Below are 26921 nucleotides of genomic sequence, written 5' to 3'. Positions count from 1 at the left end.
GATATCATCCTGGGTGAGGTAACCCAGGCACAAAAGAACACACATGGTATGCACTCACTCCTAATTGGATATTAGCCCAGAAACTTAGAATATCCAAGATACAATTTGCAAAACACATGAAACTCAAGAAGGNAGACCAAAGTGTGGATACTTCGTTCCTTCTTAGAATGGGGAACAAAATACCCATGGAAGGAGTTACAAAGTTTGGAGTAGACAGAAGGAAGGACCATCCAGAGACTGTCCCACCCAGTGATCCATCCCATTATACAACCACCAAACCCAGATACTATTGCATATGCCAGAAAGATTTTGCTGACAGGACCCTGACAGCTCTCTCTTGTGAGGCTATGCCAGTGCCTGGAAAATACAGAAGTGGATGTTCACAGTCATCTATTGGATGGAACACAGGGCCCCTAAAGAAGGAGCTAGAGAAAGTACACAAGGAGCTAAAGGGGTCTGCAATCCTATAGGAGGAATAATAATATGAACTAACCAGTACCCCCCAGAGCTGTGTCTCTAGTTGCATATGTAGCAGAGGATGGCCTAGTTGGCCATCATTGGGAGGAGAGGCCCTTGGTCTTTCGAAGATCTTATGCCCCAGTACAGGGGAATGCCAGGGCCAGGAAGTGGGAGTGGGTGGGTTGGGGAGCCGGGGGGGGGGTGCAGAGGGTATAGCATTTGAAATGTAAATGAAGAAAATATCTAAAAAAAAGTAGTGGCTAAATGATAACGGACTCATTTTTTTCTTCTATTCTTCCCCCTTCAAATTCGCTGTCTTGGTTAAGGTTTCTATTGCTGTAATGAGATGACCCAAAAGCAAGTAGGAGAGAAAAGGGTTTATTTGGCTTACATTTCCATATTGCTGTTTATTATCGGAGGAAATCAGGAAAGGAACTCAAATGGAAACAGGAACTGATGCAGAAGTCATGGAGGGGTACTGTTTACTGGTTTTCTTCCCATGCCTTGCTCAGCCTGCATTCTTACAGAACTCAGGACCACCGACCATAGGCTGAGCCTTCCTCCATTGATCACTAATCGAGAAAACGTCTTACAGCTGCATCTCATGGAGGCATTTCCTCAACTGAGGCTCTTTTTTCTCTGATGACTCTTAACTTGGGCCAAGTTGACATACAAAACCAGCCAATACACTGAGAGTTAAAAGGTCAAATTAATTTTATCTTTTTACTTTCAAATCTGTTATAAAGCTGCTATTCAATTTTATATTTAGTATTGTATTTCTATAATTCCATATCATCCCATTTTTTAAACTATTAACATTGATGGCAAAGAAAGTAAATTATAGTAATGCAGAGTTAAATCTTTATTATTGCCAGAGCATTTATCTGACATGTTTGAAATGAACTGTTTCTTGCCATATCACATTATGTATGAATCCTAGAGTTTTTCTGTTTTAATACAGTATTGTTTTAACCTGACACAAGCAAATAATGACCTCTTTTGTCTTATAGGTAGGTGTTTTTGTTTGATTTATTTGCTGTTTTGTTTTCCTGAGTCCAAGCTAGCTAAGTAAATGTTGTTGCTGAGGAAGAATCTAGTGGTACTCTAGACTCAGTATCTGCCAGGAAGTAACTTATTGGCAGATGCCTCACTAATAGAATGTATGTAGTGAACTGTCCTTGGTAGAGCAGTCACAATCTTCTCAAGCTTTATAGTTCAGAAAAGATACTTTCAGATCTCCTTAAAGATGAAGAATTACCGAGAAAATTCCTGTTTCCAAGTTCTAGATTATCATAAACCCCCAGAAGGCAACATTGAACTCTGGATAATAATTTCATAGCTTTTAATAAATTTTATTATTTATTTATAAATGTATTAGTTTAGCTTTTAGTTGTGGTCAGTATATCCTCAAATATATACCATTTCAGAAAGTAATAACCTGGATTTAATAAATTAGAAAGGGTTCTTTTTATTGTGTGTTCATTAGTCATACTTGCTCTGTGTGACAGCAGTGTGTCTAATTTTTGTTTCTCCTTTTTATGACAGAACTTAGTCCTATACAGTTGCTGAAATGTTGGTCTTGTATTCATTTCTTTGTAATTCTGCAAGATAGTAGGCCATTTGAAGTCGCCCTCAGCATGTAAAAAGTTAGGCAGATTGATTTTAATTTGAAACTTTCTATTATAAATTATTTATTTTAGAAAGAAAATATGTTTATTTCTGTTTTCATATGGTTGGGAAATGTGGAGTTTACCTTAGTGTACTGGTGAGTGCCTGTAGTCTGAGCACTCAGAATGACTGAGGTGGGAGGACTGTTTGGGTTATACAGTAAATTACAGGTCACCCTGGGCAAATTAGTGAGTCTGCCTTTAAAAAGATTTTTTTTTAAATGTAAACAAACCAAAAGTTGAGGATGTAATGTGGCTCAGCATTAACACCCTTGCCTGGTATGTGAAAGCCTGGACTCAGCCCCCCAAGTCTGAGAAAGGACCAAGCCAGCCATTGACTTAGGATTCTTTGTGTATCTGGTTTACTTGGATAGCTTGGTCAGACCATGAGAACATGTCTGTAGGCTGATCTCTATCATGTAAGTATCCCAAGTGAGAAATCTCTTGAGTCTCAGCCAAGAGACCATGACATCATTGTGAGGTTAGGAGTCTTCATACCTGAGTGATCAGTCCCTTAACCAAAAGGGACAATTTAGTTGGAAGATGGAAAGAGAATCCTGTCTGAAAGATTACAAGACAATTTACTTAAGAGAAGATAATGTGGGGGCGGGTGAGATGGCTCAGTGCTTAAGAGTGCCGCACCTGCTCTTCCAAAGGTCCTGAGTTCAAATCCCAGCAACCACATGGTGGCTCACAACCATCCATAATGAAATCTGATGCCCTCTTCTGGAGTGTCTGAAGACAGCTACAGTGTACTTACATAGAATAAATAAATCTTGAGAGAGAGAGAGAGAGAGAGAGAGAGAGAGAGAGAGAGAGAGAGAGAGAGAGAGAGAGAGAGAGAGAGAGAGAGGAGAGAGAGAGAAAGAGAAAGAGAGAAAGAAAGGTAATGCGTTTTCAGGTTACTTACTCACATAAACCCCATTGTTGCTTATAACCCTATGCTGTGAAACGTAGAAAAACCTAAATATTTAGGTAAAGAATAAGAGAAGAAACTCCTCTTTCAAAGCTTGTACAATTCTCCACAGTCCTTGGCAATCTCTGTAAGCCCACCTTAATGGAGATGCTCCTTTCTGAGTACCAGTTCCTTACATGCTGGAGGATTTTGGATATTGCACTGTCTGTCACTCTACGGGTTCATTTTATGTCAGCTTGACAAGCTAGAGTCACCTTGAAAGGAGGGAGCCTCAGTTGAAAAGTTCCTCCATAAGATCCAGCACTAGGCAACCCTGTTGAGCATGCATCTTTTAATTGGTGATTGATGTGTGTCCGCTGTGGGCAGTGTCATTCCTGGCTGGTGGTTCTGGTTCTATAAGAAGCAGGCTGAGCAGGCCATGAGGAGTAAGGCAGCCCTCCTCCGGGCCTGTTCTGTCTGAGTTCCTGTCCTGACTTTCTTTGATGAAGAACTGTGATTTGGAAGAGGGAACTGAAAACTTTTTTCTTTCCAACTTGCTTTTGGTCGTATGTTTTATCATAGCAAGAGTAACCCTGACCGAGACAACTGTTAATGTCTCTTTTAGCATATATGTCTCAATATCATTCTGTAACTCCCCCCTCCCCAACACACCAACTAGAAAGCAGATTCTTTTTATGTATTTTCTTTTCTATGTTAATCTACTTTAATCATTCTGTTCCCCCACCCCCACCCCCTGGGATTAGTCTGTTTTAAAACTCTTAGGGACATACTTAACAAGTTTCAGTTTTGCTTTACAAGTTGTGGTTTTGAATCAGCGTGACATTGTCTTTGTGTATTAATGTGTTGAGAATGTGAAGGATTGATTATCAGTTGGCTTTGAGAAGTAATGTCATAGAAAGTGGATTAGAAAAAGCAGCATAGGGTGTTATAAATAAAGAGTTCATTCAGCTCAAGCCCTTGAAAGGAAAATATCCTTGCTTAATCATTAAGAGGAATGTTAATTTTTTTCATCTGGAAAGGGCTTCACTTCTTGACAGACCCTCACCTTTTACTTTTGTCTTTTTTTCCCTTTTTCCTTCCTTTGTAAAACTAAACGTGTCTGTCTGGTTTGGTTTACATACTAGAATTAGCACAGTGATCTAGCTTCTGAATACCCCAAGGCCAGCCTGATTTGATGATAGGTGCATTCAGCAGGGGAGTATCCGCGAGTGAGGGCACAGGTTACCACCTGAGCTGCAGTCTTTTTAGTCTGGCTTACTGGTTTACATGTGGTTACTACTCCCTCCCTCCTGTTTACCTCAGCAGTGCTCTTGTTTAAGACTACTAGTTTGTCTGAAATATCCCTGTAACAGCATTGTTTTTATCATTACTGTTTTAAATCTGCTGTCATTTTATAACCATTTCCTTATTTGATGCCGTCCTTAAGATTTTTGAATCTAAATTGTCACAGTATTTGAAAAGTCAAATTGGTGGGTCCTTTTATGAACTGACAGAAACTATATTTATGGATAGTTGCTCTTGTGAGGTGTAAAGAGAAGTGAAGATAAAAACAGAAGGGAGAAAGATTCAGGAGATTGGACAGTGGCTACTGTATCATTTTCATTAAAGGTGTAATGTTGTCAGGGGTCATGGTGAGTTGTTTGGCATTTATAGCTAGCCTTTTTGCTATAACATCTACTTCAGAAATTGGGGGCTTAAAACCTAACTCCATGTCCAATTCCAGTTTTATATAAGCTAATACGTATGTATATGTAGTCATTATATAGGAATTGTATTCAGACTGTAAAATGATAATGCTCTCATGCATTTTATAGTATTAAATTAATATGTTTAACCAAATTACCTGTGATCTCTCTCCATTGCTGTGAAGAGTTCACAGAACTTGTCTAGTGAAATGGAACCCATTTAAATGGACTAGTAATTGTGTAACTCTCCTTTCCAGGTCATGTAATGTTTGCAGAAATAAAGATGGAGAATGGCAAGTCAAAAGGCTGTGGGACAGTCAGGTTTGAATCCGCAGAGTCAGCTGAAAAGGCCTGCAGGATAATGAATGGCATCAAGATCAGCGGCAGGGAAATCGATGTGCGCTTGGACCGCAATGCGTAATTTCAAGCATGGTTGGAACCTTCCCTCATCTGTTTATTGACTCTCCTAGTAAAAGTCATTTTTTAGTAATGTTGTATGCTTACAAATGCTGTAAAAATGAACTTTTAAAACTCCCACCAGCTTTTAACAGTATAATGTTGAAAATATACTGTGATTTTTTTTTTTTTTTCTTTTTGTTGTTGTTGTTCTCAAGTTTGAGTTTCTAAAGACAGCACGTCTGATCATTCAGTTTCAGTGGATGGACATACCATTTTTAATGAAATAAGCCATTTGTTATTTTCAGTGGTAGAGCGTGTCTGTTCTAGTTCCCCAGCCTTGTTGTAAGTTAACAGGTACTTTTTTTTCCTTTTAAAATCTCTGCTTTGTATGTAAGTTAAAGGAAAGAAAGGGCTCAGACAAATTAGGATGTGATTTTGGTTTGGTTTAAATTACTTTTCTCTGCTTATAAAGAATAGTAATTAAGTGTTACACTCTAAAGTTGAAGATGCTTTTTATTTGACCTAAATGAAGACATGAATTTTTTTTTTTTTTTGCCCCTCTATCATTCCATCTTTTCCACATAACACTATTAAAAATATCAAACTCCACAACCCCTTATTCTATTATTTCCAAAAATTCCAATTTCATATAGAACTGATAAAGTAGCAAGTCCTAAGTATAACACTAGGCAGACCACCCCCAACTTTCGGTCTAGTTTCCAGCCATTAAAATGAACTGCTAAGAACAGAAATAAAATTGAAATGTTGAGAGAGATTGTTATATATGTGAGTCCTTTGCTATTCACTTCTATAGGAGCAGATGCATTTGTAAATGCAGTCTTAATAAACCAGGGAAGACCTAGGCATAGCATATCAAACACATTGGATCCCACGATGTTAGATATAGCCATGTCTCCTTTACCTGCAGAAGAATAGCATGTTGTTAAAATGTGCACATCAATACTATATTTTATTAATAATCTTCATAAGAAAAACACTGGATACTTTTTGTTGGTTAGTTTTAGAAAAACTGTTATTGTTAGAGCAAGAGTCTTATTGAATTTGTATTTCCTTGGGTTAGTATTTTAAAGTCTTAACATTTATTTAATAATTGTCTTTATTTATTAAACCATTTTTAATAAGGTATGCAGCTTACTTGTTGCTTTTATTCTCATTTGACAGTGAATTACCATCTAGTGCACATTTCAGGTAATGGTCTGGCGGGGATTAGGTTGGTGGAATTAATCTGCTATTAAAAACTAAATGCTTCCCCCGGGTCACTTCTTTTTTCTTTAAGGTATGTTACCAAGAAAGTATTATTTCATTTACCTTGACTTGCTTTGTGGTAAAAGAACTCTAGTCTTACCTTTTCTTGCAACTAACACACTTGCGACTGTATCTGGTATGCTTGTCCCTGCTGCCAACAAAGTAAGGCCCATCACTGTGTCTGGGATCCCTAGTGTTTCCCCTGGAACAGGCACAGAGACTGCAGGTTAGAATTCTCAGATCTTAGATAAACCATTTTCTGAAGGCAGCTCGAATACTTCCCTAGTCAGGAAAAGTATTTAGGTATGTTTAGGTATTTGAACGAATATCTGCGTATGTGGTTCTTAGATGTCAACGTGTTTGAAACAGGCTGATAGTTGGGGTAGCCAGGTTAGCATTTGCTCTTCAGGTCTCTGAAGGTAGCAAGCAGCCAGAGCTCTAGCAGGAAAGGCCTTGGACTTGGCATCCAGAGGAAGCTGTGGGTGTTACTGATGCCGCTTTGGACTGTTGTATTTTCTCGTTTCTAGACATTACCTAGAGTACTTAAGAATTAAATACCTTACAGCTATTGATTAATATGTTAAAATGTGAAATGCTACTTGGTTTACTGGTTTTTTTTCCCCGTTTGTTTTTTTTTTTTAAATAAATACATAGATATTTGAGGTAGACAAGACCTTGTTCTTTCCTGCCTGAGTCTAACATGTGGCACCGATTTCTTAATATTTGTGTCAAATTGATAGCAGAAATGGGTTCATTCTGAGAAATAAAACCAGAGTGCACTTAAAAAGGGTGGGGACATGAAACTGCTCTCTCATGGTTGTAATGAAAACCATAGTTCACAGTGAGGACAGAGTTGTTTGTCACCTTAGGGGCTCATCTGAGATCTTGTATTTGATCCATCTCTTCCAATTTGCCTGATGTCAAATACGTTCTGATTGGGAAAAATTGGATACAGCAAATATGCAAGCTACCTGGACATTCTTATCTTCTTCATGAAAAAGAAAACTATTTTGCTTTTGTTTGTTTGTTAGCATACAGTTACAGTAAAGTTAGTTATCTGGGAGAAGTCAGACCAGCCAGTTTAGAGTTCCAGGTAGTAGTTATTCCAACTTTACAGGGTTTGAATTTGTGTTGTAATTCTTTAGTCCCAGCAGTGTGAGGACAGCAGTGTATACATGTTAGTAGATGTCTGGGCCCAGCTGTGGTCAGTGAAGCCTCACTGATACATTCTGGTTGCATGATTTAGGCATGGAGGAAAGAGTATTTATTTCTAATGGGCATATTAGGACTAAGTGGTAAAATGTACTCTGGAAGATGCTAAAAACCTAAAATCAAAACCTTGATTCTCATTTAGTTATTTGCACTGTATTTGTGATACATATTTAAAGCATAAGAAAACACCATCCAGTCAGACAGAAAGCACCTACTGCTTTCTCTTGACCCCAGTCAATTTCTTTCTCTACTTCCTACTATGGATTAGAATTCACTTTTATGAAGAATTCTCATGAAACCTGTGTAATTATAAATTTATTCTATGAATTATATCCCTGACTGTGTCATAGCATACAGAAGAAATGCTTTTGATATGTAACTTACAAAGACAATAATGAGTTTGTTGGTTTTGATATTAAAGCTTTCATATTTTGTAAATAGTTTTTAGTTTTGCTGAAAAATATGTATGCTCCCAGTATTACTTTGAATGAATACTTCCAATTTGTTCTTACATGGAATAATTTTCTTGTGTTATTATACTTAAATTCCATACCTGTTACTGTGACCATCCAAACTAGGATGTATGTGAATGCAGATATCCATAGTGCAGACATGAAAAAGGTTATCACAAAGTAATTTTTCCAAAACTTCCTCTTGCAGTCTGGTGTTGTCAGAGCAAGTAATGTAATAATAGGAAGAGAGAGAACCCAAAAAATTCTTCTTAAGTCTGCTTCTGGCATGCTGAAAACACTTGGTGGATCTGTGGTGGGAAAGTTAAACATTTTGAATTTTCTCAAATGTACACTTATGTTAGGCCCATTTAGAAGGGCTGTTTTGGAATAAGTTACTGTATGCATTTTTTTTAAAGACTGTTTAGAACAGTAGTCTCAACCTGTGGGTCTTGATCCCTTTGGTGTTGAACAACCATTTTACAAGGGCCACCTAAGACCATGAGAAGTCACAGATACTTACATTATAATTTATAACAGGAAAATTACAGTTAAATGTAGTGTCAGTGAAAATAATTTTATGGGTAAAAGTTACCACAATAAGAGGAACTGTATCAAATGGTCTCAGCATTAGGAAAATTGAAAAGCACTGGTCTAGAACATTGGAATACTCATTACTGTTACTGCTGGTTAGAAGAAACGTAACTAAAACTAGGCAGACAGTATAAGCTGTGATGCTCCACACCCCTTAACCGACTGCTCGAATCAAATATCTTGAACTGTTTGCTGAATGTGCTGGTGACTGTTCACAGAGTAGGAAGTAGGACTGACTTGCTTGCTGATGCATGTTTAGGGAATGTTTTCTTTCTTTCTTTCTTTCTTTCTTTCTTTCTTTCTTTCTTTCTTTCTTTCTTTCTTTCTTTCTTTCTTTCTTTCAAGATTTATTTTATTTATATGAGTACACTGTAGCTGTCTTCAGACACACCAGAAGAGGGCATCGGATCTCATTACAGATGGTTGTAAGCCACCATATGGTTGCTGGGAATTGAAGTCAGGATCTTCGGAAGAGCAGTCAGTGCTCTTATCCACTGAGCCATCTCACCAGCCGGGGAATGTTCTTTCTGATTCTCATTGTGCCAGGTTGTTTACTAAATTCAGGCTTCACAGTTGCTAGAAGGAGTCTAGAGAAGGCTGGGCCTAGCATCCTTGGTATAGCTCCAGGGTGTGCTCTAGAATGGTGAGTAGATTAGATAAGTGGGACTAGGCTGCACACTAATGAATATGTTAAGTATGTAAAGGTTGGATCAAATCACAAATATTATTGTAACTCATAAAAGCTTACCAAGACTCAGACAGTGCACCATTAATTTAGACACTGATTTTAACCTGAACATTTTTGACTAGTTCTTTGGAGTTTTTGTTGTTTTAACTCTCCCCAGTCTTAAAGACTACAAAGTATGTTTTGTGAAAATAAATGTCTCATGTCAAAATTTTAAAGTAATAAATTAGAAGTTTCCTTCTCAATCACCTAACCGAAATTGGAACCACTGCTATAAAAGCTTTCTAGTTGGGAATGCTATTGTCATATCGAGCATATCAAGCTCATGTTCTGCTTCACACAGCATGTTTAAGTTACCCCTGCTTTTTTTTTTTTTCCCCCCCAGTCTGTGCCCCTGAATCATCCCCTTTCCTTTGATTGACAGTTGTTACAAAGATGTTCTTTCTTAGTGAAAATCTAAGCTCCAGCGTGGTCTCTGCTCCCTCTGGCTCGGCATGGTCCTGCTGCTGCCACAGTTTGGTGATGCTAATTCTACTGTGTGTCATAATTCATCCCCACTGCCTTTTCTGTTTTGTTCATGTCCTGTGCCATCCTTAGTTCAGTCTTCTGTGAACGTTGGGTGACAGTAAAGAACCTAATGTGCAGCTCTGACTTTCTTTCAGGAATGTTGCTTGCTCCTTAGGGTTTCTTGCTCGACTCTTCTGTACTTCCTGTCAATCTGCTCCTCTGCTGCTTGCTTCACTTGTATGTGTTTGCCCTGTTTGCAGGCATGTGAGCAGGCCTTTGCTAGTGTTCCCAGGCCTCGGTTCAGAGCATACTTATCCCTGTATCATATATGCAATAAAAGTATCAGTTGTTGCTTCCTGACTACACTGTCAGATTATTGAGTTAAAGCCTTTCCTATCCCATGGAGCCCAAACCAATTCAAATGCTTTCTCCATGTGCATCTCCCATCTGAGTGTCATCAAAGTTTATTTAGTCTGCCTGTATGAACCATGGTATTAGCAGTTTGCTTATGGTATTTAAACTTTGGAATTCTAGCTGATTTCAGTTTGAGTCTGGGAAATGGCTCAGTGGGTAAAGTGCTTGGTGCACAGGCATGAGAGTCTGCGATCAGATTCCCAACACCACATAAAAAAGCACGGCAGCCTACATGTATAATCCCAGTGATGTGGAAGGCAGAGACAGACAGATCCCTGGAGTTCACTGGCCAGCTAGTCTAGCTTAATCAGTGAGCTACAGGCTCATTGAATGACTCTGGTCTCAAATGATGTGAAGTCTCAAAGAATTTAGGACTAGCATCCATGACTGACTCTGGCCTCCATGTCTGTGTTTACTCCCCTTCCCCCACACTTTCAGCTGATTTACAAAAAAAATATTGGGAGTTCCTTAAAGGCCTGAACTTCCTTGCAGTTGTCATCTCTGCCTCCATAGTGTGCTGTGTAACCGTGCACTAATTACTAACTCAATGAGAACTCGGGTCTTTTTAGAGTGTTAGATGGCAGGGTGTGGTTTTTACCTTCAGGAACCTGACCAAGACCATGTAAACTTAGAGAAAGTTGGGAGTAACCAGAATCTTCCTGAAATATTCCACTGTCTGTCCTTGACTGGCGACGAATGAAGAGCTGGCTCTCATCCTCCCACCCCAACAGTGTCTGCTGTTCACTTCTCTCCTCCATAGCTTTGGCGAGGCAGGGACAACAGGGACTGCATGTTTTCATGACATGTCGGCTGATTGTAGTGTCAAAACACAGCAGCAGAACATACAGCCCGTATATCAGTAGCAGCACTGCTCCTTCATACCTGGATGTGGAGGAAATGGCTGTGTAGTTATCCAGAGTAATTTTAAACAATATTCTCTAGCAAAAGCAACAGTGGAAAGTTCAAGGAACCGCTCCTAAATGCTTTTCTTTACCCAGTCTTGTTTATAGTATGGTTACAAACTCATTGATTAAAATCCTGCCTCTTTAAAAAGTAATATAAAACCCATTGTCTGACTTTAAAGATTCTTTTCAATTAATAGGCACAAAGTAGTTGGAGAGTTTAAAACTAATTAATAGATATTTTTCAATTCATTTATTTAGCATACTACATTCCTCAAATATTTAATAATTAGAAAATAATAATACTGTCTCTTAGATTTTCTGATCCAGAAACCTTGTGTGGAATACTTAGATTATGTTAGATTTTGGCTGGTGCTGTGCACTTTACAGAGATTCAGAAGAAAGTCGGAAGTGGTGGGTATTGTTGGCTTTTGAGGTCTCACTGTAAAAGCCCAGACTGGCTTTGAACACTGCACCCTTGATTGGCCTCAAACACTCAGATTATCATCCTCCTACCTCTTCTACTTGAGTTTTGGGGGTTTTATATCTGTACTACTATGCTTGGTCCCTTTTTGATGATTTGATTGTAGCTTAATTTGTTTTATATTCATAAGAAATAAAGAATATTCTCAAAAATGAAATACAGCACCAAGAATTGTCTATGTTTTGGTTTCCCATTTTACTGTGTATTAGCTAATTTTTATCACGTGAATATTGTTATTTTATTTCATAGCAGAGAATCACTTCTCTGCTTTAACTAAAAACAGAAAGAAAAGAGTTCCCGATTTCCTTGGTTTCTATCATTACAAGTGACAGCTGAATTCCAGTGTTTTTGCTATACTAGCAACCTGACTTTTATCTTGCTTTCTCCCTGTTTGGATTCTGTGGACACACACACATGTGGTGGTCATATTTTTTATATCTCTTTTTTTATGGTATCCAACATAGAACACCTAGGACAGTTGTTCTCACAAGCCCTTTGGGGCTTGAATGGCTCTATGACAGGGGTCACTTAAGACCATCTGCATATCAGATACTTACACAGTGATCACAAGAGCAGCAACGTTACAGTTATGAAATAGCAACAAAAATAATTAATGGGTGTGGGTCACCACAACCTGAGGAACTGTATTAGGGGCTCACAGCAGTCGGATGGTTGAGAAACACTGGTAGAAGAACTACTGCATGCGCCTGTTTGGCAAGTCTGTCTCTCCACCAAGTTAGCTGCCTTTTTAAATTTTCTTGGACCTGTTAGGTACAGAGATTATGGGAAAGCAGCAAGCTTTTTTGATGGTGACACATAATCATTCTGGGTTGGTAAAGAATGCAGTTCCTCTCATACTTCTGTTCTGGGAGGATGGGAGGAACTGCAGGAGTGCAAGGGCTTCTGCTGTTCTCCCAGCCTTTATTACTATGACCCTTTCTTTCTAACCAAGGCCAGGTAAGCAACAGCAGCTGGAAAGGTGTGAACCTGGAGACCAAGGAAAAGGAAGAATGGCTGTCTTCAGTGACTAGGACAGGTGCTAAGAAAGAAGCAAAGGGACAGGAGAGAAAAGCAGCCACCAGCAGCTGTGAAGGAGTCAGTTGAGACTGGAGTAGCTGCTGAAGTGAAGTGAAGTTTTCGAGAAACTACACTACTAAGCCATTAGACTTCAAAAACTCTGTAATTACGTTTTAAGAGTGACACTTATTTAAAGCTTACCAGTAAATTCGGTTGTCAAATATTATGCCAAAAACTGCTCCTACACTAACTGCATACACTGCACAGTCTCGGAAGAGGGGCCAGCAGGAGAGTGTTGAAACCTGGAAAATGGTGGTTTGATTTACTATGTGCATTACAGTATAAGGCATTCAAGAACAGTGTATAGTATAATACTGAAGTCACGCATATTTGTGGTAAACTATTGTTAAGTTTGCATATTATGTAGAGAAAAACAATTTTAAAGAAAAATTGTATATAAACCTGTACTGACTTTTATAAATTTGATTAAGAGATGCTTGTGGATTACATCAATTGAGTAAATGTTTTTCTAGTGGTTATTAAATTTGACTGAATGCAATTCCAGTGTCAATATTGTTCATCCCTGGCAGGTTTAGGATTTGTCAAGAAAATACATCGTATTGAATAGTTTTCTTACCATGTTGGACAGGAGGCCACAGGCAGCACAGATGCCAAGGAGATTATAAATTGCAGATCCTAGTATGGTGCTGATACCAATATCTCCCTTTGTGATAAATACACCTGGGAGCAAGATAGCAGTAGCTAAGTTAAAGCTGAAACTAAAACCACACCGAATAAGCAGCAAGACAAAGGAGCAATATTTACCCAAGAAGGCGGTAACTAGTTCAGGGGCGGAGCTACCAGCTGCCATGAAAGTTGCACCAGCAACATCCTGCGACAGTCCAAGGGCTGAAGATAAAGGAAGTGATTACTATGGCTGACGGTGGCAAGATGTATTATAGCAGAGCTATGTAAAAGACACATTACACCTGTACATTACACTCATATTAACTGAAGCTGGAAATTAAACATTAGGTTAGAAATAGAGGAATCCTGTATGCATCTTGGTTTCCTATGAATGCATTACTTAACATTTCTACAGAAAGGAGAGCTGGTCAGATGGCTCAGCTCACCAGGCAACATGAGTTCAATTCCCAGAACCCATGAAAAACATGGAGATACCTGACTCCACAAACTTGTCATTTAGCTTCCATAGGTGCACCATGACAGGTGTACACTCATGTTCACATATACACAGGATGTCATAGTGTTTCTGTAGCTGCAACAAAACACCATGTCTAATGAGGAAAGGGTTTATTTAGCTTTCACTTCCACATTGCTGTTTATCATTGAAGGAAGTCAGGACAAGAACTCAAGCAGGGCTGGAAGTTGAAGGCAGGAACTTATGCAGAGGCCATGGAGAAGTGTTGCTTACTGGCTTGCTTCACAAGAAGCAATAGGCCCAGGCCTGCCTGCCCAGGGATGGCACCACTCACCATTAGCTAGTCCTTCCCTCACTAACTGATCACTAATTGAGAATGCCTCACAGCTAGTTCTCATGGAGGCATTTCCTCAACAGGCTCCTTTCACTCTGATGACGCTTGCTTGTGTCTAGTTGACATAAAACCAGCCAGTACACAAGATAACGAACATTTAAAGGCCATGGAGGTAGGTCAGTGGGTAAGGGAATTTGCCTCTAAGGCTGATGGCCTGAGTTCTGTTCCCAGAACCCACATAGCAGGAGATAGATAACCAACCCTTCAAAAGTTGTCTTTAATCTCAACACATGTACCACTTCATGCCTCCACTCCCAAACAAATATACTATAGAAAGGAGGGGAGACAAAGTCCAGGCTGTTGACCAATTCAGAGAAGTGGCTTCCAGCTGTACGTGAACTGCAAAAACAACTTTTGACAAATTCTAGTAATTCAGGATTCCTAACCTGACTTGGAACAAGAAAGGGTTCAGTGGTTCTTAAGATCTACAATGAAGCTGGATTGTGTTCTTTTACAGATTTACAACACCAACATTATCTAATGGAAAAGAAGAGAAAGTCGGTAAACAAAAAGCCCAATAAATCTAGCATTATGCAAATTACACAACAGATTAATTACTGTTCTATTGAGTAGTTTGTGGGTATTGTCCAGACTTAGAATCATACATGTTCTTTCACTTAATTGACATTAGGGAGAGAGTCTTATGTGGCTCTTCCAGCATTAGAGCCAAGAATGTACTACGTGAAGGAGGAAAAAAAGCCACATTGAAGAAACAAGTCGGCCTTTTGAGAAATCTCCATCAAGTTTGCCAATAAGAGGTGTGCATGTGTGTGCTTGTGTTTGTGTGTGTGTGTGTACATGTTACGGAGGCCAATGTCAGTGTCAGGTGTCTTTGCTCAGTTAACTTTGAAGCTCCTTGGGGACCCTCCTGCACCACTTTCCCAGGGTCATGCATCAGTGCACCTGGCATTTCATTTGGTCCTGGGGATCAGAATTCATCCTCAAGCTTGGGAGCCACGCATACCATCACTCCGGCCACTAGAACTCAGATTTGATGCAAGTATTTTTTTGATGCTAACTGCTTTTACTGTACTAAGGTTTTAGTCCTCAAACTCTGGTGTATTTGATTTGGTCTCTCATGGTTGGCAGCGTTTCCTGGGGTCTGCCTTGTGAAGACTGTCTTGATTTTTCTTTTTTTAGTGTGCACTGGTGTGAGGGGGCCAGATCCCCTGTGAGCTACCATGTGGGCACTAGGAATTGAACCCAGGTCCTCTGGAAGAGCAGCCAGTGCCTTTAACCATAGCCATCTCTTCATCACCTAACTGGTTTTGCTTTTAAGTACACATTTCTTCTCTGCTGAAACTTTGATTTTTGGCCTTATAAATTCCTTGTTTGGGGTATATCACATTGAATTTTACAAAACTTACTACAATATTTGTATTCCACATCCTTTCCAATAATTTAAAAGGGGACTGAGCATATGGCTCTGTGGTAGAGCACCTGGCTAGCACACATGAGCACAGATGATCTTTGCAACTGCTTTGACAAATTGAGGGCCATGACAGTGGGACAGTATTTTCAAGGTCAGGACATTAAAGCAAATGGTAGAATTTCCTCAAGTGGCCTCTCTTGGGACATTTGCTTTAGTGCCCTAGACACCACATATCCTGGTTTATCTTGAAACCTCCACCTGGGACAGATGTCATGAGCCCTTATTGTCTTTCAAGACAAACCAACATCTATGCTTTTGCATCCTTTTGAGCTTTCCAAGCTTCGGGACCAGACACATGGGAGAACAAGCCTTCATGATTCCAGATCAGTCCTATCACTGTAACTGCAGTGGGGACCCTGACCAGCTGCTTGATCTCCGTAATGCTCCTAGGGTGAGGGACAGTGAAAATGGCACTTTATATTGTAAGCTAAGTTTGTTAAGTAGCTGACTTTCAAATTCATCTTACTTTCATTACTGAATACCAACACTAACTATCCCAGATGCTTCTCTGCGTGTCAGGATATGGCGGTAAACAGACAAGAGCTGCGTCTCTCACCTTATAGTGTGGTGAATGGACAGACACAAAATATGGGGGTTTTAGAAGCAGAAAGAAGTGAAAATAAAGAAGATATGAAATGTCATGAGATAAGTAACTTTGGAGCAGAGGTTTCAAAATGAGGGTGTTACTATGTAGTTAAGAGTATAGTGGGGGGGGGGGGCTGGTGAGATGGCTCAGTGGTTAAGAGCACTGACTGCTCTTCTGAAGTTCCTGAGTTCAAATCCCAGCAACCACATGGTGGCTCACAACCATCTGGAATGAGATCTGATGCCCTCTTCTGGTGCATCTGAAGACAGCTACAGTGTACTTAGATATAGTAATCAATAAATATTAAAAAAAAAAAAAAGTATAGTAGGTAGGTTAACTGGCTACAGACAGCATCTATAGATGTGGCATCCATAGAACTGGTGTATTTGGAACAGCCTCAGGTCTAGAATGAAGAGCCCCAAGAGACAATAAGAGGTGGTAAGATTGAAGGAACATCATGGATGGCCTTGTGGACCCTAAAGACTAGGGAATATTCTTTTCTTCTGAAGCACTTGTTCAGTTGGTGAAAATGCCCAGCTACTATTTTTATCCTTTGAGGCCATGTTGGTGTAAGACATCAGATAGGTCCACTCTGAGGTCATCTGCCATGTGATGATAATTGTGAACAGGGTTCAGAAGGGGCAGTGAGATAATTCAATCCAGACTCTCTCATCAATTCCTACTTGCCTTAACTATATCACTTAAATATTTGACTTCAGTAAAAAACAGTGAAGGGAGAAAAATATGGCTTGTGGACTTTGGTTTCCTGGTGTTTCTTTTATTCCACATATAAATCATACATACTCAACCCTGTCCCCAGGGTTGATAGCCTCAGATTCAACCACCTGTGTATCAAAATAGTCAAAGAGAAATTACCTTCATTCTGCATCTGGACTAGATTCTTCTTTTTCCTTGGACAGTACAGTGTAAAGCTATTTGCACATTTTACATACTGTATTAGTTCTTATAGATCACTCTGGAATCTTAAGTTCCTCAGGAGGTGGGTGGTGAACACTATGCACACACAGTAGATGATTTTATGTGCCAGACCTGAGTGTCCCCTGATTTTCACATTCTCAGTACCTCAGGAGTACTGAGCAGTGCTTATTTGTTTTAATGTATAGAATGTAACCAATATGTGCATAGATAGATGCATACACATGTATGTACATATATTACTAACTTGCTGTAGAATATTAAAATTGAACAAAAAGGCAGACTGGATTGCTGTATAATCTAGCTTCATTTTAGAAATGAAGGCATTATCTTACACTGTGGTGTTCAGTTTTCATACTTCTAATGTTAACTCCTTTTTTTAGATGTGAGTTTTAGAATTTACATTTTACAAAGAATCAGTTTTGCTACTACATATGAGGCACTGGCTTTATTACCCAGCACACCCAAACAAACAAACTAGTCAGGACCTGGGAGAAAGAAACAAAGTCAAGTCTCATAGATTGTAAAGATTGTAACTGTAGGAATTTGGCAGACCTTGAGGGCAAGAGCATTTCCATGGCTTTGTGTTACTGGCACCATAACTATGTCTATTTGATGCTTTTTAACATTTTTTTCTTTGTGAATGGTCTCGTGTATTCCAGATTGGCCTTGCATTCACTGTGTAGCCAGAGATGATGTTTAACCTCTATCTCCCTGCCTCTGCCAGGGATTGCTGCTGTGCCAGCACTTCAGGATTGTGCAGTGCTGGGATTGAACCTGGGGTTTTGAGCTTGCGAGGCAAGCTCTACCCACTGAGCCACATCCTCAGCCCCCCTCCCCCTGCATTCTTAAGTAGGTGAAAATTACTGGGAAACAAGAATCTTCGATTGTTTTCTAGCACATTTCTAGGAACTTAAAAGTCAGTGCTACAGGTTTCTTAGGCTGTGCCTTCCAAAGCCGGTGTGGGAAGACATAGGGAAGCAGCCAGTGTCCTTTCTGACAGTGACGGTGTGGCTTAGTGTGCCCTGAAGACTGCTTCATTGGACAAACTCCGTTTCCAGAGGGAAAAGATGGTGGATTGGGCTGTTTTAAGGTGGGGACAACAGTGGTCCTTCGGACTTCTTTTGGTTTCAGAAGGCATTCTTGCTATTCCCTGGGCTTTAATTATACTTATGAAAGGAAAGATTCTGCTAGATGGCTGTATAAAACTTGAAGGATATTTTTTTCCCAAGCCTTTTTGTATAGTTGTAAGAATATTTTATAAAATGCTTTACATCTCTGAACTTTACAGTAGATGGGTCTTGTCTTTCTTGACCTTTGGGTAACATTTTCCTGTGCTGTAGTTTATTATTAAAGATAAATTGTTCTGTTTTTCCATTATTGCTATTATTCTTTTTTCTATTAATCTGAAAGAACAACCACATTCACTTCAAGATATAGGAGACACATCCAAGGTATGGTCTCCTTATAGGTTCAGGTGCCAATACATTGTTTATATAACCTACAGCATTATGGCCATGAGATGCTTTTAAAATCACCAGACTTTCTCCTAAGTGTGTTCTTTTCTGTAATGTCCCATCCGAAAGTTTGTGACTTTTTGGAAATACCTCTATAACGAATAGTAAAGAGAACTAAGTTAAAATGGAGACCCAAATTCTGTCACTGCCAAATAATTGAATGTGAGACTTTAAAGAGGTTGTTTAGAAAAGCCTCATAGCACATCAGATTTTTAAACTGAACGAACTCTGAAACATCTCTATAATGCTTTTAAAGGCTCGATCCTGTTGAAAAAGGGTTTCCCCCAATCCACTAGGTGGACCACTACAGTGGATTCACCTGTCCTCTGAATCCCATGGTTCCTGTTGTCCAAGGTCAGAGGTGGGATAGGACCTATATCATTCTGATGCCAAAGAAGTGATGCTTTCCACCACTCCCAGAGAAAGGGATTAGTGCACAGTGTGATTTTCCCACCACTGCCTGCTCCTGCACCTACATCTTGATAGCGCCTAGAGCACTTAGCTCCTACTAAAGGTGCAGATGCAGTCCCTGGGATTACAGTTGAGGCCAGAGAAAAGCGCACCCGTGTGGGCGTCAGCCAGGCTCTCCGGAGGCTGTGCCAGGCTCTCAGGAGGCTGTGCTCGCCGGGCAGGGAAGAAGCACTACTCCGAGTCTTTGTTCTTTGAGAATGCTTTTGCCTCTGTAAATTTCACTAGGCTTAAGAGTTCAGATAATCCCCTCAAACCGTAAGCTATCCAAATGTCAGACTCAGAATTACTAAAGCTCCTAACCACAAGTTAGAGTCAGCTCTACCTGGAATTAAAACTTACTTTTTTTTTTTTTTTTTTTTTTTAATCACCTGTCACTGAAACATAGTGTGGAACATAGACAAACATTAGTTCAAGGCAGAGGTAGTGAAAGTAATTTTTAAAAGATAAAAAGTAAATATTTAAAAGACTTTTCTAAAACATGGGAATTTTTTTCCCTTAAAATGTGTTATAACTCAAAGATGTTAGCATGATGGAGAGATTAGATGTTGGAATTGAATAGCATATTAGGTTAGCATTTAAATGAAGGGTTCTGTAGTTAGCTTACTGGGATTTGGCTGAAGCAAGTGACTATGTTTGTATTGTTGTTGTTGTTGTTGTTTGGCTGAAGCAAGTGACTATGTTTGTATTGTTGTTGTTGTTTGGCTGAAGCAAGTGACTGTGTTGTCGAGACAGGGTTTCTCTGTGTAGCTCTGGATATCCGGGAACTCCCTCTGTAGCCCAGGCTGGCCTTAAGGCCTGCTTCCTTGTGCTTGGATTAACAGTGCAAAAGCTTAGAGTTTCTCTGTACTTTCTATGTCGCTGCTTTAGAAAACTTTAAAGAAAGTCGTTCAAGAGTGATTGAGCGAAGCCGAGATACCCATGACACAGTAAGAGGATAGTACATTTATACTGTATCCTGTTTCTACGGAGATGTGCATCGCATCTCGGTGGACAGGAGAGTGAATCTCAGTTGGTATGTGTGTTCATGTGTGAACTATAAGCATACATTTATATTAAGAGATCATTTTTTGAACAAAGATTACTAAATTTCAATAGTATAATAGGGATGTTGATTCAAGGAAGAACCCAAAGGAACTCTAAAAAATAGTGTAAAGTTGCCGCATAGGTTATTAAGTAGAGGTTTTACAAACTTACATCTTGCCTTATGAGACTGTCTGATTTGTTTTTACCCTAAGATAGGCTTCAAGCTGTCATGCATCATAGGTTTTTGTATTTGCTCCAAGCATGTTTTTTTATTGATTTATTTCCCTTCTGCACTTTGGTTTTTCCTGGGTAAAGGAGTCTTAGTATTGTTCTTGGTATATTCTGTAACAATGAATTCTCAGTGACTGCTCCCTGTGTGCAGTTTACTATTATTTTTCTCATGCACAGAGGACAGAACAATTACGTCATCACATCTTGTGATCACTGGGTTCCCCACCCCCTCCAGGCCTCCTGTATGCCATAGACCTTTCATTGAGCACATGAACATATAGGAGGGAAACACACAGGAAGGAAAAGCCAGTAAGCAAGTAAGACACAACAACGGGAATATAACTAGCTGCATAAACCAGGCATGATAGTCGTTGGCATAGCTTCTTTAAGCTGGTCTTACTGAAATGACCAGATACACAGAGGCACCATTCTTCTTGGCACTTTAACTCTTCTCTGTTTCTTGCACCCACACCTACTCTTGAGCATCCTTCAAGTCAGGGTCTGATGAGGACAGCTGGCAGGGCTGAGGAGAGTCACATCCTTCAGTTCCCTTGGCTCTAAGGCGACTGACCTTTCCCCTCCCTTTCCAGAGTCCACATTCTGCTTCTCGCCACAGAAGCCATGTCTTTTCTACAGTTACAATGGTGCGGAGTTATTCTCCCTGCATAATATGGATTAATATCACTCCAGACCTTTGTGTTTGGAGGATCTCCTGTAACTCCTCTTGTACCCCAACTTAAATGGACGAAGAAGCAGGATTGGAATCTGAGTCAGAATAAGGAGGAGGACAGGACTTCAGAGGAGAAGGGTGGAGCCAGCATTGCTTACCTGTCATGATTTCACACAGATCAAATAATGGCAAACTGTCTCTAGCTGTCCAGGGGAGATAAATGTGTGCTTTTTCAGTGTTGAAGGGCATGGGGAGGCTGTGTGGCTTTTATGACCCTAAGTAGAGCAGAGAAGAAGTGGAAAATCCTTGCTGGAAGCCTCCAGTGGCTACAGCTATAGGGGAAATTGCCAGCATGCCACTTGTTGACCTAGCTGGGGTCCTGCCATCTTATCAGTAAGAGGCTCTGCCTTCTACTGCTTCTAACTTTCCCTTGCATGGAGACTAGTCTCGAGGCCCCTACACTTTTCACCTTGCTAAAGACTCTGCTGCTAACCCCATAGGCTGCTGTTGATTGGAGGAGAGAGCGCTATGGTGATGGGACTATCCTGGGACAGTTCTTCCATCACCGTCTTAGATATATGCTAGAGCATATATGCCAATAGGAATTATATGTGATCTTTGAATTCCATAGTACTGTATAGTAACTCCAAGTGAATGTTAGGCAAAATGCTAGGCCGAGAGGCTAGTCATCTCGGAAAGTGTTTACAAAATTAATTTATAACCCTTGGTAGGTTTCTAAGAGTCGAAACCTATTTCAGTAAACAACTCTTGGTTTTGTAATATACTTCATAGTTACAGTGAATGTCTCATTCATGTTTTTATCAAAATTTTCAGTGCCCTTGGGTGGAAAATTGCTCACAAAATTGTTCAAATAGAACTGGCCTTCTGGAGCCAGGCGTGGTGGTGCACGCCTTTAATCCCAGCACTCGGGAGGCAGAGGCAGGCGGATTTCTGAGTTCGAGGCCAGCCTGGTCTACAAAGTGAGTTCCAGGACAGCCAGGGCTACATGGAGAAACCCTGTCTCGAAAAACAACAACAACAAAAAAAAAAAAAAAAAAAAAAAAGAAAAAAGAACTGGCCTTCTGAAACAACCATATGATGGTAAATAATCTCTAAAGAGGATGGGTAAAATTACAGTACATAGCTTGGACTGTGGAACACCAGAGAGAGTGAGGACCTGCTTTGCATCAGCTGTATGGTCTCAGCTTCCCTTTCTGCAAAGTAAAACCCTACCTTGTAAGGTTTTTATGTAGGTGAAGCCACACACTCATATGTGTATGCACACAGACACAGACACAGACAGACAGACAGACAGACAGACAGACAGACAGACAGACAGACACCCCCCCCCACACACACACGTGTATGATGTGCTTGGGCTTCCATGATTGCATCATGATGGGTATCTGTGAGTGAGGGACCACTCTAGTAGAATGTGGACTATCCATGGGATGTTCTGTGGACTGTATTATTACGCATTAGCTGATGAGACGAGTGGAACTGTACAACTGTGCTTATCAAGGAGTTCGGAGGAAAGGCATGCAGACTCCAGAAGTCAGTGCCCGTGGATGGAGACAAATTGTGCTGATTGATTCTTATTGCTGATGTTGTCATTTGAATATGAGTATGGCAGACCTTGAAAGATGAATGATCAGACTTTGACAAATAGGTCGAATGAACATTATTCCTACCTCATGTTGTTGGCTGTCATTTTGATACTCAAGAGCTGAGTCAAATCTTTCAGCTGAGGAGGATTGGCGTCACATGGGCATCCATCAGTCACACAGTCCTGATAGCTACCATGGGTACCCATCAGCCACACAGTCCTGATAACCACCATGGGCATCCACCGCCTACACAGTCCTGATAGCAATCCTGTTATGTTGACAACAGGGATTTTCTTGAGAAATGCATGTTTGCTGATGATGTTTCAAAGAAATTCTACAAGTGGTATAGCGGAAGTCATTATGACAGAAGGAGGAAGCCTCTTAAGGAAGAATATATGGAGAGCATGCTCTGATGTCCAATGCAGTAAGTCATGTCTCCTGCAGGACTGGAAGGTTATCTTGTTTTTAATCTTTTACTTCTTACAGGCAACCTCTGTAAACAGAATTCTTGCTGGATTTGTTCTGTCAGCTCAGCTGAACCACCGAGGCTTACAGTTTTTAGTGCGGTGTGAGCAATATTTTCCATTTTCTGTTTTTCACGTTCTAATTAAATGCAGTGCTGACATGAGAATGAAAAGATTACTAGAGTTGGGATTGTGGAAACACACACACACACATATATGTACTTAGTATGTGCGGACTGATCAAGTTTGAAAAAGGATGTATTCTGTGAAGATGAGTTTTGGGTGCGGGGATAAGCATAGAAGCAAAACAAGTGAAAAGCAAGAGCGGCTTTTTGGAGTGGTACTTAGAGAGATCTTTCTGGAGAGATCCCAGGACAGAAAGCTGAAGCAGACTTCCTAGCTTTAAAATGTTTCAGCTGCAACACCACGAATGCCTTCAATATAAACAGAAATGATAAACCATGGAAATTTATATCAGTGCTAATATCTATACAAACTTTTTAAAGTCTTGGGAAAGTTAGTAAGAAAAATGAGTCCATTTACTCCCCACCCCAACCAAATGCAGACAAGAAATCACAAAAGTAAGTAAGGCTATGATTTTCCATAGATGCATAGAATAGCCACCTTACGCATGGGAGAAATAGGAATTTTATACGGTGAGGTTTTAGTTTTATGTAACAATGATATTAAAGGTGATATTCATGTCGAGGAATGGACAGTGCTGAGGCCTTGGGGGGTATAATCGGCATAGCCTTGGTGGGATACTTCTGACGATACCTATCAGAAGTCTTACGTATGCACAGCCCTGTGCTTTAATCAGAAAGTAACCAGAGAAGTGTGCTGAGAATGCATACGCTACGGACAGAATACTATTTAAGGCAATTCTTTGAGATTAATAGCTTAAAATGATCATTTTTTTCACCAGACACTGTAATAAGTAAAATCCAGTGTTAGGTTCTCAAATCACTCATAGGATCATGAGCTCCTGTGCTGTGATTAGAAATCATGGTTTTGAAGAGACTGGCAATATGGGAAAATTAGAGACCCTTAGTAGGTGAGTGGATGATAGTAACCCTCAAAAGGCTGACAGAAAGACTCTAGCAAAACAGTATGTTTAGAGATCTTTGGGGATCTTCAAGAGATGCACACTTAGGTGGGTTGACTTTTGTTCCTGCACTTCATTAAGCAAAAATAATGTGTTAAAATCAGCCAACACTAAAATAGTAATGAGTTGTCAGCATAAAATATAATACTGGTTGCATCTTCTTAAATATTAATAATTATGATAAACTTATTGAACAGATAGAAGTTTCATTCCTTTGCCATTACAGGTGCTGTAGTTCATAAGCGTACTGCAATCGTACATGAAAGGAAGGGAATAATTTGCCTTGCATTCCAGCAAGGGCGGAGGCTAGGAGGATGGGAAAGAAGAGAGTTTACATGCAATTCATGCATGTGTGTGTGTGTATATGTGCATGTATGTGTATGTCTGTGTGTGTGTGCATGCTTGTGTGTGTATGTGGGGGGCATGCGTGTGTTTGTGTGTTTATGTGCGCATATGTGAGTATGTATGTGTGTGTAGGTGTGCATATGTATGTGTGGGATGGAGTTAAGGATGCTGCTGTTCTGTCCTGTGTAGTCTTGCAAAAGGACACAGCCCTTCCCTTTGATTTAGCTGTGAAATGAAGATACTCAGCAGTTTAATCAGCTTTGAGAGAGACTGCAGACTTTGGCAGTTCCGTGGGGATGAATAGCTATCATTTTTCCTTGTGTGAGGAACCAGTGCATCCACAAAGTGATGCTTCCTGTTCAGAGTTCTGGGAAATCTACAGTACACAGGCTTTGCGGATCTGAGCTTATTTTCAGAAACTACCAACACTTAACACCCAGGGTTGTTATTACCTGAGAGCTGAGGTCCCATTACATGGAGTTTAGAATTTATTTACTTATTGGTTCATGAATTTCAGTTCTCTTAACTGCAGGATGCCAGTCAAGGAGTAGAGAGAAAGGAGGTCCTCGGCCACATTTCTTTCTCCCCCACCCTCAGAGCCCAAGTGAAAAGGGTTTGAAATAGAAAAAAGTGAGGACCAGGCACCCAGTGGTGCAAAATCCCGGGGTTGTTCTTAACAGCCACTGGGATGCTAGAACAAAAGGAAGCTTCTGGAAGCTAGCTGTGTATAATAACAACTGAAAAACATGCTTCTGCCTGGACTCCCAGGATGAACCCCACAGGACCCCAGGACAGACATGGGTGCTCTGCCACCAGCTGAGATGGACAGATCTGTGCGACAGCTCTTCTGGAAGGTCACAGGAGACCTTCCTGGCAACTTACAGTCACTGATGATTTCCAGAGAGGGCAAGAAGTACTTGTCGCAGACGATGGAGACAGCCATGCACATGTAGAGGATAATGAGGAAGTAGATTACAATGCCTCCATCTGTGCTCTCCTGCTTGGTGAAGAACCCTTCAGGAAACTCCGATGCTGGAGAGACAGCACATTGCGTGCTGTTTCCTGCTGAGGAAAAGGAAAAGATCACAAGATGTTGGAGTCACACATCTCAAGCCCACAAAGCCTAAACTGGGGTGTTTGGGAGGAATATGGGGACGTTGGTGGAAATACAAGTAATAATCTGCAGGGCTACGAAGCACGGCAGATACAGCCAGAGTCGGGGAGGGGGAGGGGGCATGGCCATTCTCCTCTCCATCCCACATCTTGATGTGGGACTGGGGTGTCTGGGCCCACTGCCACCTACCTGTGGCCCTTGGGAGGCGCGGGGGCAGGGAGACACCACGGACAGGTAGGTAGGCAGAGACCCAGCAGATCCCCAGCAGCAGGATCCTCCTTGTCCACGTTGGGCCCCATTTTGTCCGCATTTCCAGCGTGTTCTTTGCAGTGTGTGGTTCAGGAAGGGAGCAAGGGAGACTTATGCTGAATCATGTGAGCAGTCTCCTTCCTCCCCAGTGCCTGCGGGGGGAGGGGGTGTCACAGCTTAGGAGGCCAGCAAGGGAGACAGCCTGGCTTCTCTGATCAGGAGATCCAAGTCCTAGGGAGGTTGGAAGAGTTAGGGAGGGGCGCAGATAAACACGCACTACAGCTGTTTCCATGCCGGACTCAGACGGCAGGCCCAGGCAGCCTGCAACTGTGCTCATGCCGGATCCCTTTAATATCTTCACACTGACACTGCCTTTGACTTCTCTAGATTTGTGAGGACCTGGGTTTGCTTGATGCTGTCCCCCCATCCCCCACGCTCACCCCCTTCCCAATAGCCATTGTTTCTAGGAATTCTTTGGGCAGGTGTATATGTACTCTGCCTACCACGGTGCGGTTTGTAGTTTTATTTGGATCGCTCATGTTCATCTACAGTTAGAGCCAGAGACAGAAAGGTCAATTAGGAGGTGACTGTAACAGTTGAACTGGGAAATAAGGGCCGCATGAGTGAAGGCGGCAGCTATGGGGATGGAGAGCCGCCCACAGCGCCACGAACTATTAAGGAGACAGACTGGATGCTGTTTGATCATAGATCAGCTGTGCTTTTTGCCAGAAGGAGCTGTATAAAATGCTAATTGGACAAGGCAGACAGCGTTCGAATACATTCTGTAGCTTGCCAAGATCCTGCAAACCTGTGGCGGTGGAGCAACCTGTGGCTGATGGCACAGGGTCTGGGGGAGACCACAAGGGTTGAGTTCAAGCAATGTTTCTTAGCTGTGTGACCTTAGGCAAGTACTTAACCTCTCTGTTCCTCCCTTCCACTATCTATAAGGCAGAGATCTC

At 40.8% G+C, this 26921-nt stretch overlaps 2 protein-coding genes across 5 annotated transcripts in view; one reads left to right on the top strand and one right to left on the bottom strand.

The window, feature by feature from the left end:
• Positions 1–6511, top strand: part of Myef2 (myelin expression factor 2) — a 33294-nt gene extending 26783 nt beyond the window's left edge. For all 4 annotated transcript variants that reach the window (XM_021192212.2, XM_021192211.2, XM_021192214.2 and 1 more), the window contains one exon: positions 4985–6511. In XM_021192212.2, the coding sequence (XP_021047871.1) occupies positions 4985–5148 (164 nt within the window). In that variant the 3' untranslated portion in view covers positions 5149–6511. The remainder of the gene's footprint in view (positions 1–4984) is intronic.
• On the bottom strand, positions 5715–25655 carry Slc24a5 (solute carrier family 24 member 5). The gene is made up of 8 exons (XM_029536087.1): positions 25482–25655; positions 13482–13565; positions 13294–13397; positions 12858–12958; positions 10852–11135; positions 8158–8364; positions 6493–6594; positions 5715–6048 (listed from the first exon to the last, which is right to left on the bottom strand). Exons 1-8 carry the CDS (start codon positions 25546–25548, stop codon positions 5726–5728), a joined length of 1272 nt encoding a protein of 423 aa, XP_029391947.1. The 5' UTR covers positions 25549–25655; the 3' UTR covers positions 5715–5725.
• Positions 25656–26921: the final 1266 nt, after the last annotated feature.

The sequence above is a fragment of the Mus pahari genome, chromosome 3, assembly GCF_900095145.1.
Source record: "Mus pahari chromosome 3, PAHARI_EIJ_v1.1, whole genome shotgun sequence".
Lineage (NCBI taxonomy): Eukaryota > Metazoa > Chordata > Mammalia > Rodentia > Muridae > Mus > Mus pahari.
This window is presented reverse-complemented; position numbering and strand designations above follow the sequence as displayed.